The 17,492-nt window shown below is 36.7% G+C and overlaps 1 protein-coding gene across 2 annotated transcripts in view; it reads left to right on the top strand.

Annotated features, from left to right (window-relative positions):
- PDE7A (phosphodiesterase 7A) overlaps nucleotides 1-16,937 on the top strand; it is a 74,806-nt gene extending 57,869 nt beyond the window's left edge. For both annotated transcript variants that reach the window (XM_058042571.1, XM_058042506.1), the window contains 10 exons: nucleotides 1,753-1,904; nucleotides 3,545-3,608; nucleotides 5,901-5,996; nucleotides 9,023-9,123; nucleotides 11,172-11,303; nucleotides 11,596-11,687; nucleotides 12,301-12,445; nucleotides 13,285-13,381; nucleotides 14,360-14,440; nucleotides 15,720-16,937. In XM_058042571.1, coding sequence (XP_057898554.1) covers nucleotides 1,753-1,904; nucleotides 3,545-3,608; nucleotides 5,901-5,996; nucleotides 9,023-9,123; nucleotides 11,172-11,303; nucleotides 11,596-11,687; nucleotides 12,301-12,445; nucleotides 13,285-13,381; nucleotides 14,360-14,440; nucleotides 15,720-15,931 — 1,172 coding nt within the window. In that variant the 3' untranslated portion in view covers nucleotides 15,932-16,937. The remainder of the gene's footprint in view (nucleotides 1-1,752; nucleotides 1,905-3,544; nucleotides 3,609-5,900; nucleotides 5,997-9,022; nucleotides 9,124-11,171; nucleotides 11,304-11,595; nucleotides 11,688-12,300; nucleotides 12,446-13,284; nucleotides 13,382-14,359; nucleotides 14,441-15,719) is intronic.
- Nucleotides 16,938-17,492: the final 555 nt, after the last annotated feature.

Below are 17,492 nucleotides of genomic sequence, written 5' to 3'. Positions count from 1 at the left end.
TGGTCACAAATGTGCTTAGAAATATTGGAGGAGTAATGTAGCATGACAGAATCTATTTATTTTTCTGCTGTACACATGAATGTTGCTTTATAAGCAACCTTTATCATATGTAGTACATCTGTTTACTTAATAAAAAACCCCCTGGGATATATTATAGGTACCAGTGTGTTCAGAGGAAGAGCCCTTGGCCTTGAGAATGATATCTTGAAGAAGGATAGTTCATGGGGAGATATCTGTGTTAGCCCTGAACTTCAGTGTCCTGATGAAGTGTTTCAGGCATGTCTGAAAGAACATTCAGTTGTGTCAGTTGAATTTCTGTAAACACGGACCATTGGTAGGGAATGCTGCTGTGTTTGATTAGGTGCTCTATGATCATGCCACTGTCAGCTCTATTTAGAGGTGTTTTATTAGTGTGTTTTGGGAATTAATATATTAATGTAATTGCTATGAGCTGGTATAGAACAGTAAGCAAATTGGAACTTCTGCAGGGAGAAGCATTAAAATGGATAAAGATTTATGTTACGCAGAATTAAGCAGCTGTCGCTAGGAATCACTGAGAACTTTTAGTTCAGATTGTCAATAAGGCCACACCTTCCTGTGTACGTTTTAGACTGACTTTAAGAATAAAAGTTGTAACTCCTTATTCACCAACTTCAAATATGTCTCATTTTTGGAAGGACAAGAGGTCTGTGCTACGGACTTGTGATAATGGTTTTTTTATTATCTGCATTTTTAAAAAATAGCATGTTGGCGTTGACTTCCTTATTTAGTACCTATTTTTAAAATTTTACTATTTAACATGAGTCATTTCAGGCAGGTTGAGTGAATATCAAGATAAGATTATTGGCTTCCTGTTGGTTATATAAAACTGCTATTGGAGGGCACTGTTGAAAACAAAGTCAAGGCTGAGTTTGGCCTAATGTAATTCAAAATGAGAATATCTGGCTTGCTACAAAGGAACTGTAGCTCGGTGTAGTTTGATGCTGGGGTTTTTTAAACACTCCAGGTATATCAAATGGAACTGGACATAAACTAGTATTGGTCATTTGTGTAATTCAGTTAACCTAATAAAAGTAAAGGAAAATATTTGGATTAATCTTTGGAAAGAGGCTGAAATAATTTTCTGTTGTGTTTTCACCATACTGGGAAACAGAATTAGATATGCTGTGAACATAAATGTCATAATTGTTTGGCAGAAGAGTGTAGTTATTTGAAAAAGCACCAAAATTACTTGAGTGTGTTTAAAACTTCAGCATAGTAGAGGTAAGAGATTTTCTGAGCTCTAAACTGTAAAAGTAATTTGTACTTGCTCAAAGCCTACTTGTATCTCCTGTATCAACACTCAGTTTCTGATACTTTCTTGCTGGTGTATATGTCATCTTGGGTGATTTGGTAGGGACATGGGTTGGATGTGTATCCATGACACCTATTTTCAAAAATAATTTGTTTGCAGTACTGTGTGTGTTTTTAAACAATATCCGTAATATTTTTCTCCTTTTAATAACAGAGTTCCTTAAAAAGATGAGTTGCAGCTATGATTTAAGTATTTGTTTTTCTTCACAGGGTGCTTACACAGAACATATTTTTTTCGAATCCGTGGCTCTGTATTTAGTATTAATAAAAATATCTGCATTTGTGCTGAAATGTTTGATACTCAAAAATGGACATTATCTTTATACCAAACTTCCCTGAGCACTTGTCTTTTTGATAAAGGTTTTTTAGAGAGAGTGTTTATTTTCTTGTTTTTTGTAGCAAATTCTGAAATCGAAGTCTCTGTGTCTGCAAGAAATGTGAGAAGGTTGCTTAGTTTCCAGCGATACCTGAGATCTTCCCGTTTTTTCCGTGGTATCACTGTTCCAAATTCTTCAAACATTTTAGATGATGATTATAATGGACAAGCAAAGGTTGGTTGCTTGATTTTTTTTTTTTTAAGTATGTTTTTCTAAATGCTTACTAGTATATATAACTATATCACATACTAAAAGGGCAACCAAGCACCAATTTTAAGCATATTTTTTGTGTATGTATTTTTATCTGTTTATATATATATATGTACATATTGTAATGAAATCCAGACAAAATTTCATGGTCTGTAGCAAACTCCTCTACTGCCCACAAGTTTACTCAGATCATTATTGTGTTGCTAGTGTTTTTGTTATTGATGTTTTTTTGTTTTGTTGCCTTTTTAATTACTGATGAATTAAGGATACCCTTGAATAATTAAAGAAAAAAATGGAGGAAAATGTATCTGTATTTAAGAAATGTAATGGAGCAATTTAGACAACTGTTCCCTTTCATTTTTAGTCTGACCTCACTAGTGAACAACTGGAAGAGTGACTGCCTAAATTCAATAAAGTGCAGTAAATAGATTTCTCAGGACATGCTTATGTCAAACTGACTTTCTCTTTGGTAGGCATTTCTAGAGAAGAAACGTGATAGCTGGAATACACTTGTTCAGCACTAAAGCAGGGAAAGCAGATACTGGGAAGAGAGTTGGTGCTAAGGGAGCAGCTACCTGGATAGAAAGGCTGCTGTATTTGCCACAGAAGATGGAAAGTGCTGAAGGGGATTGAACAGGCAAAGGTTATTCAGGTTATTCAATATCCCAAAGGCTGTGTCACTGCATGCAGTGCTTTTTTGTCATCTGACACAGAAAAACAATATACTTACAATACAATGGATGTATCCATGCTGAATATCATCAGGCTGTGGTGTACAAAGATATTGGAGAACCTGGAGAATGGATCTTAAAAATGTACATGCAATTTAATAATAAACATATACTGTTAATGCTTTTGTTTCTTCTGATAGCAGAGTTTTAGCAGCTGGTAGAGAAAAGCTAGAACCAATAATAAGATCACAAAACAGCTCTACCAAGCTAATGAGAATAGGAGAAGGCAGGAGTGTTGTAAAATGTGCTGGACAGGTATTTCTGATGCAGGTAAGGGAGGCAAAGATTGGGACTGCTCAGCTCTGGTGAGGCCTCTTGCACTGTTTGCTGTTCTTGGTCATTCCTATTGCGGGAGGAGCAGTTTATGTGGAACAGCTGTGATAAAGATGTGCTAGTTGAGTGGGGTGAAAAGTCAAAAGCCAGGTTCTTAAATTAAAATGCTTATACAATGGCTCAAATATCTAGTGAATCATGAAGATACTGTTCTGTAAGCAGGGGAAAAAAGGAAAAGGTAAACAACTACACAGAGATTAATTTGCTAGTCTGAATGCAGAGTCATTCTGCCATACTATTTCTGATTTGAACCTAATTGTTTTTAATTGTCTTTTGAGAAACTGCTGGAAGATTGAAAGGAGCATCTCCAACCAGTTCTGCCAAGGCACTCATTGTTTGGTTTTTTCCCTCCAGTCTTTTTATTTGTAAATGTGTGATGTTGTTCAGTTATCAGACAAATTTAATTATTCTTTTACTACTATTTTTTATGTAGAAATTCTAAAGACTTGATCTGTCTCTGAAATCTTAAATATTCCTCCAAGCTACAGGAAGATAGACATATACTGATTAAAAAATGACAGCTTTTGTGTTTCTTTTCAGTGTATGCTGGAGAAGGTTGGAAATTGGAATTTTGATATTTTTCTTTTTGATAGACTGACAAATGGTGAGTTTACATTTGGTATTTCATTTGTGCTTTATCTTCTAGCATAACTTAACTATGGCACTTATGTTGCAGTGTTGTTTGTGATTGTTTGCTAAAAAGTGCAAATTTCTACAGGTACTACTTATTGATTTAATAGTTTTTAATCTGAGTCCTAGTTTGCCTGATCACTCCATTAAAATAATGATACTGTCAATGTTGATACTAATAATTGATTTTTAGAAGAGGCCCTTGATGTACTTTAAAGGTTGCTGTTCTCTCTTAGTAATTTGAAGTAGTAATTTGAATACAAATTGACAAATAATTTTATGATCTTTGACTTCTTTTTTCAATTATGAGGTGCTGGTGATTTTTATGGTTCTGTCCAAAAGGTCATTTATATTGACCAAGTATTTTTCTGATAAATGTAGTGTTAGATAGAATAGTTCTATTACTTTATAGTGCTGTAAGAGGCATGTTGGTGTTAATCCATTACAATTATGACATAGAATACCTGGAGAATTGGGAGTTGAGCAGAGGGAGGCCGCTGTACACATCATTTGCACAACATAGAAAAGGGAAGAGAACATTTTGGTGACTTTTGTGTGCCCATTACAAATAGCAGTAGGAACTGCAGGAATAGTTGGTTAAAAAAACCAAAACCCAAGTATTGTTCATTTGTAGGCAGAAAAGAGATCTGTAAATGTGCTGGGAAGGAGGGAGGGCTGCTGCACTGGGCAGGGTGAAGTTTTGCATTATAATCTCAGCAATGGCAGCTGGGTTTTGGACAGAATGGAAGGAGGAGATGAGCAAGTCCAATATCACAGTGACATTTGTGCCAGTGTGGGAAGAGAATGGAGGGCAGCTCTTGCAGATTTTGCAGCAGTCATGTGGAGTTGCAATTTAAGTTGCCAGAACAAGAAATTAAGTTCAAAAAGGAGAATGTGGCACCAAAAGATCTTTTTCTCTTCTGTTTCATTGAAGGGGTGCTTGGCTTAACCCAGTGAAAAAGTAGTAACCTCACAGTTATATTTAATACAGAAGTTGGATAGAAAAAAATGAAAATAGCAAGGACTTGTAAAAAATAGAATGCTTATATAGATAATGATAAACTTTATATAACTGAAAAAAAAAAGCTCTGTGTACAAGTTAACATGTAAGCATAGCTTCTTTGGATTAGTTTATCAAATGGGAGAAGTCTGAAGTCATCCTTCTCATAAGAGCCCGCTCTACCTTTTAGATGTGCTTTTTTCAAATACATTTAAAGCACTACCAGAAGAGCTTCTATAGAGCTTCTATTGTGGAAGCCTTACAATACCACCATCCATTTTGCATCCTAATTAAATAATTTTGATCAGGCAGCCTTGTTCTTGAAAGTTTGTAAGGGCAGAATGCTGCACATAAAACTCTGCTGGATGAGCTGCCCTGGATGAACCTCTGTGGAGGAATTTCCCCAGTAAATGTTGTTCCAAGAATTGAATATTTATTTCATTGTGAGGATGTGACATGAGAATGCATTAATTCTAATCTAGTAATAAACTTGATTTAGAAGAAGTTTTTGTCTTCTTGTACCTCATTTTCTGTCTGTGCTAGGTTGTGTAATGCTAAATGAAGTTTCTCAGCCATGACATCATTTGCAGAGCAAATAATGGACAAGCTATTAAAAAATAAACATTGTGGACTGTGGCTCTTAAGGTTTTACTTATTTTATCACTGCAAAAGATTATAATAAAGCTATGAGTAGATAACATATATTATAAGCTTGTAAGAGTGTACATTTTTTGTAGAGTTCCAAGTGAAAGAAGTCCAGCAAAATATATTATGAAAATGAGAGAGAGCATATTTGCAATGTCCTCTAATCAATAGTTGTCTAGCTTTTCTTTTTGCCTGATTGCATTTGTATTTTGTATATGTGTTTGTGATATGTTGCATAAATATAATTATTAAATGGAATATAATTATAATAGATTTGCATGTTGAAACAGGTTTTTTAATGTTCAGTAACATTTTCTTCCTATCAGTTGCCATTGGACAGTTGGTGAATGCATTAGAATTAAGCAAAACCACTGGTTACTAGAGACAGCTAATGAAAATTTGTCTGTAGTAAGATTTAAATGTTACTAGAGACAGCTAATGGAAACTTGTCATGTAGTAAGATTTAAATATTTATGAATTGGTGTAGAATATCATGACTTGGTGTAAAGAAGTTCGCTTGTATAATTTTTGTGACCAATTTGTTTGAAATGATACATTTCTTATGGAAGAGTCACTGATTTTATGGCTTCCAATGAATTAATATTTTCATCTTATTTTTAGGAAACAGTCTAGTCAGCTTAACCTTTCATCTGTTTAATCTACATGGACTAATTGAACACTTCCAATTAGATACGATGAAACTTCGTAGATTTTTGGGTAAATACAGCTTTTTGTTTTGATAAATATTGATGTTTTTCTGCATTTTTATACCTTAACTGAAGTCCTGGTTGTAGTTTAGAAAAAAGGTTTGAAGGGTACTGATGCAATCTACATTGTGCAGTGATTTAAATTATATTAATTGCGATGATCTCTCAAAGTTTTTATGAGTATAGAGTTTTCTGTGTTAAATCTGAATAAGTATTAAGAAGTGTAGTAGTTTCATAGCTGATGCTGTATTCTATTTATTAATTCTGTTTAGTATCTATGTGCCATTGTATGACATTTGCACTGGGAAGGGCTAGACAGCTCCTTTCTTTGTTCTGATTTTTAGTTCTTTATTGATCTTTAATTTCTTTTATGATACAGTTTCCTAACTGTATGGAATATGTCAGAAATATGTTTTGGTGCCAGTTTGGTGTTACCCCTGCTTGCTCAAATTCTCCTACGAGTAAGCATTGCACTGTGGACATAGTTTCTCCCTAGACAGAGTACAGGACAATTTTAATTTAATGTCTGGGCCTGTGTCACTGGAATGCTTCTTTGAAAATAATTGTAAATGCAATGTAGTATATTCAAACCAAGTGCTACATTCACTTGACAGAGCTGTCTGCATCCCAGTACATAGACAGGTGCTGGTATGAGACCTCCGTTCTTTGGTTCTTTTGTGACAGTATCTTTTATTTTGTGAAATGGGATGATTTTTTTTAACTGACCAGGAGAAACAAGTTTCTGGTCCCCTTCAGCAGTTTTTCACAGTTTCAGAGAAAACAATTCTGTGGTTACAAAGTTTGTCACTTAACAGGGGAGCAATCACATTTGGAAGTCTTTCCTCCCCTTTCAAGTAAGAGAATGTTTTTGTTTTCACAATTTAGTTCAGTTCAATTAAAAAAAATCAGTTCTGTCTTGCAGTTCATGTTGTTTTAAAGTAGACTAAATTTTCTCCAGTTTCAGGAATGTTAATAAACTGACCTTAATAACTGGTATCTTGGAGTGGAGGAAAATTATTATAGAAATCTGGTTTTAGGCTTTTCAAGTTCTAACTGAATGTGTTTTTTCTTTCTCATCTGGTTAGTTGACATTATGCAGATGATAATACTGGAAAGATGAGATAGAAATTACTGGCTTAGTTAACTGTTTATCAGAAGATGAGAATTCTAACTAGATGTGACTATTCAAGGTCACAATCCACTAGAATGAGATTAGACTTTGAAGAAGACAAAATTTATTCTAAATTTGAAATTCAACACCTTTCCCTTTTTGATAATGCCTTCTACTTAATATCAGTAAAAATTTCTGTCTTAGGTTCTTTGATTTTGTAATGGACTTTCTTCCAAATACAGTTTCTTACCATGAGCACAATTCTTCCCTTTTCCTTTAATCCATAGCAATCTGAAGATCAAATTCCAGAAGACTAGGATAGCTCAAATGGTCCAGTGCTACACAAAATTCACATTATATGAGAATCTACTGAAATCTTTTTAAGTAGAGAAATCTTGATTTTAGTCCCCTATGGGATCTTAACTCTTTTTTTGTGTATGTGTGTATATATATATATGTACATACACACACACACACAGAGTCTTTCAGTGATTTCCATCATGTGCTTGGAGATCTGCATCTTCTTACTGTGTCTTTATAGATTCTTATTCCAGACCTAAACCAGGGAGAGAAAATGCAAAGTGCTGCATTCCTGAAAACAGGGTGGTTGTGCTACTCTGATTCTGGCAAACTATGATCAAAATGTTGACCTAGGTCTGCTTTAATAAAATAAGTAAGTTAGGAAAATTGTAAAGTTCCGGTGGCTGGATCAGCCTATGAAGCCATAATAAAATTAAAAAGAAAGCCAGAGATATATGCATCCATGCACTTGATGTGAGGAATAGGTGGGAGAGGGTTCTACTGCAGGTTAATGAAGCCCAAAGCCATTTATATTGATTTTCATTACTTTTCATATGAGCTGTCACCTATCCATTGAGTACTATTGAGATGACATAGTGGTGACAGTATTTTGACTTGTCATGAACCTCAGCTTTCACAAACACCATGTCAGTAATGCTGTAACATTACATTCACAATTACATGGATTCTCTGGCCTTGTAAATTGAGTAGAAAAGGAGCTTGTGGGCATGTTTGTTTGGTGGGACTGACAGACTGTAGTCAGACAGGAAAATGTTCTTTTGAGGTTTGCTTGGAAGAACTAATGTGTAGTTCTTCCAAGCAAACCTCAAGACTTTAGAGGTAGTAGGCAAGACTTTAGAATACAGTTTGATTGCTGTGCTTCTTCCCTTCAATCCTTTTTAACATTATAGTTTTTCATTCCCTGTACTTGAGCGAATGTTGATGCCCTTCAAAGAATTTTGCCTGTAATCTTCCAGGACAGTCAGGAAGATGGAGGAAAGAAGTTAAATAGGGAATATTGAATCTAGGTGTAGTTAGTCAGACTAGCATCTAAATGAGGTTCTTTTCTAAATTGCATATGGGCTTACATTTGTCTGAGTACCAAGTATGAGCAAATGCCTAGAATACATATAGAAGTGGTCTTCCATGACCACTTTCCTGAATGGGAAAGAAAGACCCTTCATATGATGAAGAAGCAATGCTTAATTCCTCTGAAGTCCTGTTTGTTTTCAGGTCATGATATGAAGTCATCCTAATGGTTTGGTAAAAAGCGTAATTTTTATTTTTATTCAGTGTTGCCTCACCATTCAGACAGATTGTCAAAGACAGCCTTCCTTGGGAAGTTCTCAAAGTCAGAGTATCTCAGATTATATATTGATTTCAAGTTGTTTAATTTTTGCTCTGAGGTGACTTTACATGTAGTTGATTTCCTTTAGCAAACACTGTTTCTTTGCATAAAAATCTTACAGCTGCATCGTGCTTCAGCTGACAATTTATTGACTCTGATGCTTTTATTGTATGTAACTTGTGATACTGCATATTTCTGTGCCTAATGGGGCATATAAAATGGTCTTTGAAAAAATTGCAATTTTATTTAAATTTGGCTTTTTGTTTTTTTCTGGCAGTTATGGTTCAAGAAGATTATCACAGTCAAAATCCTTATCATAATGCAGTTCATGCTGCTGATGTGACTCAGGCCATGCACTGTTACTTAAAAGAGCCCAAGGTAAGGAGCATTCTCACTTTTACATCACTCATACACACAGAAATATGTGTTTGTGTGTATATGCATATGAATGGATTGTGTGCACCTATCACAGAATCATTTAGGTTGGAAAAGGCTTGTGAGATAGAGTCCAACCTGTGACCAAACACCACCTTGTCTACTAGACCATGGCACTGAGTGCCACATCCACCTAAACACCTCCAGGGACGGTGACTCCAGCACTGTGGACAGCCCAAACCAATCTCTAATCACCCTTTCAGTGAAGGAATTGTTCCTAAGGTCCAACCTAAACCTCCCCTGGCACAACTTTAGACTGTTCTCTATGCTGTCACTGGTTACCTGGGAGAAGCAGCCAAGCCCCCTGGCTACAGCCTCTTTTCAGGCAGTTGTAGAGAGCAGTAAGGTCATTGATCTTACATAAACCTACATGCATATATCTATGTGTATATACACATGCAGGTTTTATCAAAAGTAAAGAAATCTAAGAACCTAACAAGAAACACTTCTGAACTCTCCCTTGCCTTCCCTGTTGCTGAGGCTGGGGATTCACACTTAGTGTGCTTTTCTTTTTCTCCCCCTCTGAGCTGACATTGTCTTTTGTGTGACTTCCTGCTGAACTAGAGCAGGGAATTAAAGTTGCAGCTGTTTAATATAGTGCTGTGCCCCAAGACATTCATATAGAATTGCAGCCTGAGTCAGAGCTGGCAACAATAAACCTGTGTACTTGTCATCTGGGGTGGTTTTCTTCTTCCATAAATTATCATTACCCTTGCTTTGCTCATCTTTGCTGTTACTCAACAGTTTACTTCTACAAGATGCAGTTATAGCAATACATTAGGAGTTCTCTTTGGCTTTCTTTTTAAGAAAGGGAAGAGTGGCAGACCTTAAGAAGCTAAATTAATTTAGTGGTTGTTCCTCTACTACTTAGACTGCTATCAGGCTGCTTCAAGTGATGTCTTGGACAATTTCAGGGCAAAGTCCTGTCCTTCTGTATTAAATTGAAAGCTGTAGTGCTCTGTAGCTAGATGAAAAGTTATCTACTTTGATGCAGATTATCACCAATCTGGTATTCCCTTGAATAGCTCCTTGTTCTGCTTCTGAGGTAAAAACAAGTAAATTTTGGCTCCATAAAACCTTTTTCAGAGGCTCTTTGCCCACTCCTCCCACTCAGTTTCTCAGTGCTGCTCTCAGACCAATTGGTGCAGTGAGCCTGATCAGAGCTGGTACAGGATGAGCTTTTTTATGGCATCCAGTTTGGAAGCTCTGAGCATTTTTTATTTAATACTCGTGATGGAAGTTTTGTAAAGCTTCAGATACAAGAATAGGCTTGGTATTTTTAGTAACATGTGCAGCTACAGTTCAGTGTACTGTATGGGCAGAACTGTCCTCTCTGTTTTAGTGCAAACTAGACTTTGTTACTGAGTTTAAACTTTCAAACCTCTCTACCACAAGAAGGAACACCTATGAACAGTGACAGTACGTCCATGTAGATGCATGCTGAGTTAATTGACATGGTCTTTGAAAATATTTATTTGTGGCAGATTTTCCTCCTTTGGTTCTGGTCCTGGTAGACCTTGAAATACAATTTTGCATAAGAGTAGAAATACATTCTAAATAGTTCCAAGTCTTCCAGAGCATTAGTTTCTTCTTCTTAGGAGGAAAGGCTTTCATGCTTTTTAAAATTTAGTATGAATTTAAAGCAGAATAAACACAAATGGACTTGGTGAATGAGAGAGAGAGCTAATTTTAAGAATTTGCTGCTTTTATGGGGTCTGGTTAGGAATCAAGCTTCATTACCAGACACAAAGAATTTTGGATGCTGGCATTTTTTATGAGTGGACTTTGCCATTCAGAAAGAATAATGCTTAAACCATTGCTGAAATTTTGTAGCTTTTGCGGGGGAAATACTGTGAAAAGTCAGTGGAATGTTAGTTTTACATCTTCAAGATTTTCTCCAAATTTCTGTTGGCTGTTAATTACTGAAAACATTCATGCACTTTTTCTAAGGCCTTATTGCATTACTAACATTTGTTGGGTTTGCCTTGCAGCTTTCTGAGTCTTTAACTCCATGGGATGTCCTGCTTAGTTTAATAGCAGCTGCCACACATGATTTGGATCACCCAGGCGTTAACCAACCTTTCCTAATTAAAACAAATCATTATTTAGCGGCTTTATATAAGGTAAGGATAAAATCAGTTGTTTTGTTAAAAACAGGTTTGAAAAGGAGTATAAATTGTGATGTGTTTAGCTAGTGGTAGGATGGAATGCAGACAGTGTTTCCATGTCACTGGGATAAAAAAATTGTGCAAATTAAGTAAGTGTTCAGGATTTGTGGGTTTTAATCTCTGGCAAAAACAAAAAAGAAGAGAAGAAAATAAAACACGAACCCCAAAACACAGCCAAATTGTATATAGCTCTTCAGCCTAAGAAAAGGGCATTTACTGATGTGTGTTATTCCATTTTAATTCACAGAATACCTCAGTATTAGAGAACCATCACTGGAGATCGGCAGTGGGGTTGCTGAGAGAATCTGGTTTATTTGCACATATGTCATTAGAAAACAGGTATGTTTATACCACATAGTATAGATTAGTTTCAGATAGAAGCAATCTGTCAGCTAAGAGAGCCCTGCAAAACAAGATAAGTTATTGCACAGCAGTTTTGAGTACAAAATATAGAGATCTATTTTAAGAATTCCTGGATACTGTGCTGGTAGAGTAGAGCAGTTCATGGTGCAACGTGATACTCAGAAAATAACATGTATTGCAAGCACATTGAAGGAGTGTATTCATGTAGTCAAGCACCTGTTCAGACTAAACTTGGCAGGCTTTTCTCGTTCTGCCACCACAACTGTAGTTTAAAATAGAACATCTTCACCTACTCTTGACAAGAAATAATCTTGAGACAATCAGTTCGTGCATTTTTAAGGAAAAAAAAAAAGGAGGGGGAGGAAAAAAGCTAAAAACTGTTTTAGTCTTTCTGAAAACTGCCAATGAAATATTCTGATATTTCTGTGAATGTTGCAGGAATTTTTCAGGAAAAGAAAACAAACAGTTCACTGAAAATGCTTATTATAAAGCTTGTATTTCTACAATAATAAATATGATAAAATGTCATGTAGATCTAGTGATGACTGTTGTTCTTAAATGATATGCTTTTGAATGTTTGTTATTTCAGGCAGCTGATGGAGAGCCAGATAGGTGATCTCATTCTCGCCACAGACATCAGCCAACAAAACGAGTACCTGTCCATGTTCCGATCCCATTTGGATAGAGGAGATCTATGTTTGGAGAACGCGAACCATCGTCACTTCATCTTACAGGTGATCTTGCTGCTCGTACTTTTGAAAAGAGCATTTTAGTGGGAAAACTAATTTACTGTAAGTGCTTCTGCCAGGCCTTCTCCTCCTTTCAAAACGGAGCAGAACTGTCTTTTAGACTTTCTGTTCCATTACAAAGAGGTTGTTCCTCCACTTCAGTTCCCACAGCCAGCACTTCTCCCAAGTGCTGCTGTGTGTTGGTAAGTCTGATAACTTGGAGCTGCTGAATCGAGGTATTTCCAAGACAAGGTTTAGCTCTTCTAACAACTCCATTGCAGCCTCAGAACTGTGAAATGCTTTGTCAGAACATATTTTGGGGAAGGAAAACACTGCTGTTGTGAATCAGTTTGCAGTTGTGCTAGTGAGCTTTAGCAAACTTGAAAAACAAAAGCCTTGAGAATCTTCTTAGGTTTGTAGGCATTTTCTTACTAGGTTCATATTGTGGGCCATAAGAGAAAGTGGACAAACAGATGAGAAGTTCTATCTTGTGCAAACTATTGCTAAAAATACAAGCATGAGAGCCAGAAATGGAAACCACGGCTTGTTTGCTTTGATGCTTCTTTTTCTGAAGTTATTTTTGGTTCCTGTACCAGTGAGTATACTAAATATAGTGGTCCTGAAATACTTTGAGTTGACTGAATTTCCATATTACTCAGGGATGATCATGAGATCTCACAATTCCCTGAGTGTTTTTTAAATATTACAGAACATAACTTTGGAGCAGAAGTGGTAGGTAGGTTTGTTATTCACAAAACCTAAAATAATCTGCTCTCAGGAGTTAAGTAATTACAGGCACTTGAGTTGAAGACAAGACGATCTAACAGTGTGTGTTAACTTGTTAGATGGCTTTGAAGTGTGCAGATATTTGTAACCCCTGTCGGACATGGGAGCTGAGCAAGCAGTGGAGTGAGAAAGTAACGGAGGAGTTCTTCCATCAAGGCAAGTAAGAGTAGAAGTACCTGTTAGTATATCATGTATTCAGTGTGGAGAGAGTGTCCATGAGCCCTAGTCCATTTATATTTTGCACTAACAGAGACGTACAGTATAGGAGTTTTTTACTTCCATGGGTTGTGTCTCCTGCAAAAGGTCAGAGTTACTAAAACTCAGCAGAGAATCTGCTTAGAATCTGAACCTAGAATGGCTGCTGCAATACATCCTTCAGCTGAAAGGTGTTGCAGATTAATAATTATGGCCACTTTAAATTGCTCTAGTGGTTTCAGCAAATTATGGAATATGTTGATCATGTTCAATATTTAAGCTTCAGCTGTGAGGCCTGTTGGTAAGCAGGTAAGAGCCAGGGAGATTTTTAGTTACTGTGCAGTTTAGACTACTTCTGTACGCAGTTAATAAAGCCTTTCATTGGCAAATGGAGTGAATTTACTCCATTTTTATTAAATTGTTTTATAATAAAATTAAGGGTAGTTTGATGGACTTGAGACCTGCTAATTTGCACGTGAATATGGTAAATGGGGAACAGACTGCTTTATTTGGTGCTAATCATGTGAGACGTAACCTTAGATAAAGGTGATGGGGAAGCAGAAACACAAATTGCCTTTAGCGAGAAATTTCTGAAAGCTAAGCTATCCTCTTCCATATTGCTGAGGGGGGATTCATTTGTCATTTCTATGACAGTGTAGGTTTTGCAGGAAAGAGGATGCTAATCCTTCAGGAAACTTGTGGTTCTATGGGGTTTCTGTAATTACTGTTTGATGAAAAATACCAAGTATTTAAATACAGTAGTTGTAAGTTGTTAGTCTGACAGATCTGCTTGGGTTTTTTGGAGTTGGGAAGAGAACTAAATGCATTCCACCAGCTGCAGGGTAGTATCCTTGTAAGCCAACACTCACAGCTCACTTTTGTTAGTGTTTGATTTGGTTGGGATGATTTAATGGTTGCGTTATACTTTTGTTTCTTCAGGTGATATCGAAAAAAAATATCACTTGGGTGTGAGTCCACTTTGTGACCGACAGACAGAAACTATTGCCAATATCCAGATTGGTAACTGCAATTCACTTCATTCTAGTAGATTTCTTTCAGCATGCAATTTGAAAAAAAAGCACCTTATGGATACATTTCCTAGAGGCTGAACATACTCTGTGTGCGGCAGCACTTTATTATAAAGAGCAATTCTATTTTTATTTGTTACATAAACCTCTCTTGAATTGTTTATGAACGGTGCTGCCCTGACAATCCTGGAGTCCCTCTGTTTCCTCACAGAGCAGGTTCAGCTGTCTGACTTCTCCACACTGCTGCCCAGAACTTTCCTCATCTGAAGGGTGTTTTGGGAAGAGGAAGGTCCCTTCCCCTTGCCATATGGCCTTGGGTGCCTTTTGCAATGAGCTTGTCACAACTGGGCATGATGGGTTTAGCTTTTTGGAATGTCAGCATTCCCTTTAAATACAGCCTTTAAGGAGGGTGGTGGGCAGAGATGTGATGGAGAATGGTGGATAGCCATTATATTAATAGTTTTTGCTAACCTGACTTGGATTTAAATAGTAAAATGTCTTTTTATAGTAAATTTTAATAAAAGTTGATTATGGAGGTGAAGTGGGACTCAGTTAAAAACATAGTAAAAGAAAAAAATTTAACAACAAGCACAGAATGAATTAATGCTTTAGATTGACACAAAAGCTGATATGTTCAATCAACTGCACTGTTTAATTTAGAATGCTAGGAATTCATATCTTTTTTAATTAAAAGACTCAGTTTTGGCTATCTTACCATTGATTTTTTTGCTTCATGTAAATAAACATTACAAATAAATGAACATGTGCATACACACGAAGTACATCAATGCATTGTTTTGTGGCCTTATTTAAAAAGTTTCTAAAATTTGTATTTTAAAGTATTTTTAGTCACCCTAGTATTGTGAAAACAATATATTATTTTTTCCCCTGTGTAGTATAATTCAGGCACACTGAAGGGCAATTAATTATAAAATCTTTTTGAACTTCAGGTTTTCTAAATTGTCTGACTTAGTTGCTAATGTTTAGATTTCTCTCCCCTTCCATATTGTCCAATATTTGTCTTCATTTGGTCATTGCTGTGAAAGAAAGAGGGTAATTTTTAATGTAGTGTATTGGTGTTCTTCTGACTGATTAGTAAAATCTTTTACATTTTGAGAGATTTTTTTTGTAAAGATGCCCAAAATATTTAAATGAGTATTTAACTGCACATTTATTGTTTGCTACTAAATGCTATTTAAAGTATTGAGTATTTTACTTTTTCTCTGTATTGTTTTTTTATTTAATCTGCCTCTCTTTGCTTGTTTCTGAAGGCTTTATGACTTACTTAGTGGAACCACTGTTTGGGGAATGGGCCCGTTTTTCCAACACGAGGCTGTCTCAGACAATGCTTGGCCACCTGGGACTGAACAAGGCAAGCTGGAAGGGAGTGCAGAGGGAACAGTCGGGCAGCGGTGACGATGTTGACCCCACTTTTGAGGAAATGGACTCAGACATTTTACCTCAGGAACCTCGATTGTCCTGACCTCAATCTCCAAGACAAAACTGCCTCTTCCCTCGGTATCTGCACGGTTGGATTCAAGGAGACACATGCCAGCCCAAGGTTTTGGTAGAATGGTAAAATGATGCCAGCATTATTTATTTCCAAGTTTTCCTTTGACACAGACCATTTGACCCAGAATTTTTTTAAGCCGCCAGACCTGAACATAGAGCAATATGCACCCGCCTCAGTTGGTTGTCGTTCGGAACCTCGAATATGCAAAGCACAGCAGCGACCGAGCCTCGGAGCAACGGGACGGAAGCGTCGCCGTGCCCCCTGGCTTGGGTTTTCTCATGATATTTGGAATACGGTCTTCAAATCTAAGACTTGACATGGATTGTTCCACTCCCTTGGAATTTAGCAAGACTTGCATAAATGTGTTCAAAGCATACCTTCCACTCAGTCCCTGTTTTAATACGGAAATGTGAAGTGCCCATCCTCTGCTGCCTCTGGCAAGACTCGATGTTTACAAATGTACTCTGAAACTGTCGGTTCTAGACTTAACCTTTGCGCATGGCTGTGAAGGAACCACTAACTTGGGTTTTTTGCTTTTTTAAAAGAAAAAGATCAAATTTGAGACTGCAGCTCTTGTTTCTTTGGATGCCAGAAAAGCCTCCCATTTGCCATAATTTTGTTTGTGCACTGGGAACTGAGCATTCATCATAGAGCACAGCCAAGCTTTACTCCAGTGCTGTATGGGAATGCAATTTTTTAACAGCGAAAAAACACTTCTGAATCTGGGAAGGGAAGGGGTGGGGGGGAAGCGTCCGAACTGCATTGCGATTCTGCAGTGGGAACATCGCATGTTGTTCTCACTATTGTACACTTGAACTGCACATGCAAGAAAAAGGTGGAATGTCTAAACACCATAATCAGCTCAGGGTATTTGCCAATCTGAAATAAAGTGGGATGGGAAGCGTGTCCTTCAGAACAAGGGTACAAATGCCCCTTTCGCTGCAGCGTGTGTGTATGTGTGGGTGTGTGAGTTTGGGACGGGGGAGGGCGGGAGGGCTCGGGGAAGGGTTTGAACGGCAACATTTTTTCTTTTTCTTTTTTTTTTTTTAATTTATTCTTTTAGAATGTGACAATTTCATGAACAGCCACACTGGGGAGGAAACTGTAACAAATTGCTACAGATGCCTTAAACTATGCACAAAGCTAAGTGACCAAATTTGTTTTTGATTTGAAAAAAAAATAATAAAAAAAAGTGCATTGTTTACGTATTCCTCCCTCTACTGAAACATTACCCACTGATGGGTTTTTGATGGGAAAAGGAGAAAATGTTTTTTAGGACAAAATTAAAGGACTAATTTTAAACTTAAAACATTCCATTTTTGTAATTTGTTTTACATTGTTTTAAGTACAGTAAGCACAACTGTAATCTAGTTTGAGAAACTGGTGCTTTCTTTTAGTTCATTTGTATTTCCCTGTTATTATTGTAAAAGACTGTTTATTAATTCTGTTTACAGTTTGTTGCAACAGCCATTTTTGGAAGAGAGCTTCAGCGTAAAGCCATTTGTAAAGGCTTTGCCATATTCATTTTAAT

The sequence above is a fragment of the Melospiza georgiana genome, chromosome 1, assembly GCF_028018845.1.
Source record: "Melospiza georgiana isolate bMelGeo1 chromosome 1, bMelGeo1.pri, whole genome shotgun sequence".
NCBI classification, from domain to species: Eukaryota; Metazoa; Chordata; class Aves; order Passeriformes; family Passerellidae; genus Melospiza; species Melospiza georgiana.
The sequence above is the reverse complement of the archived record's forward strand: the minus strand, read 5'-3'. Positions and strand labels throughout refer to the sequence as shown.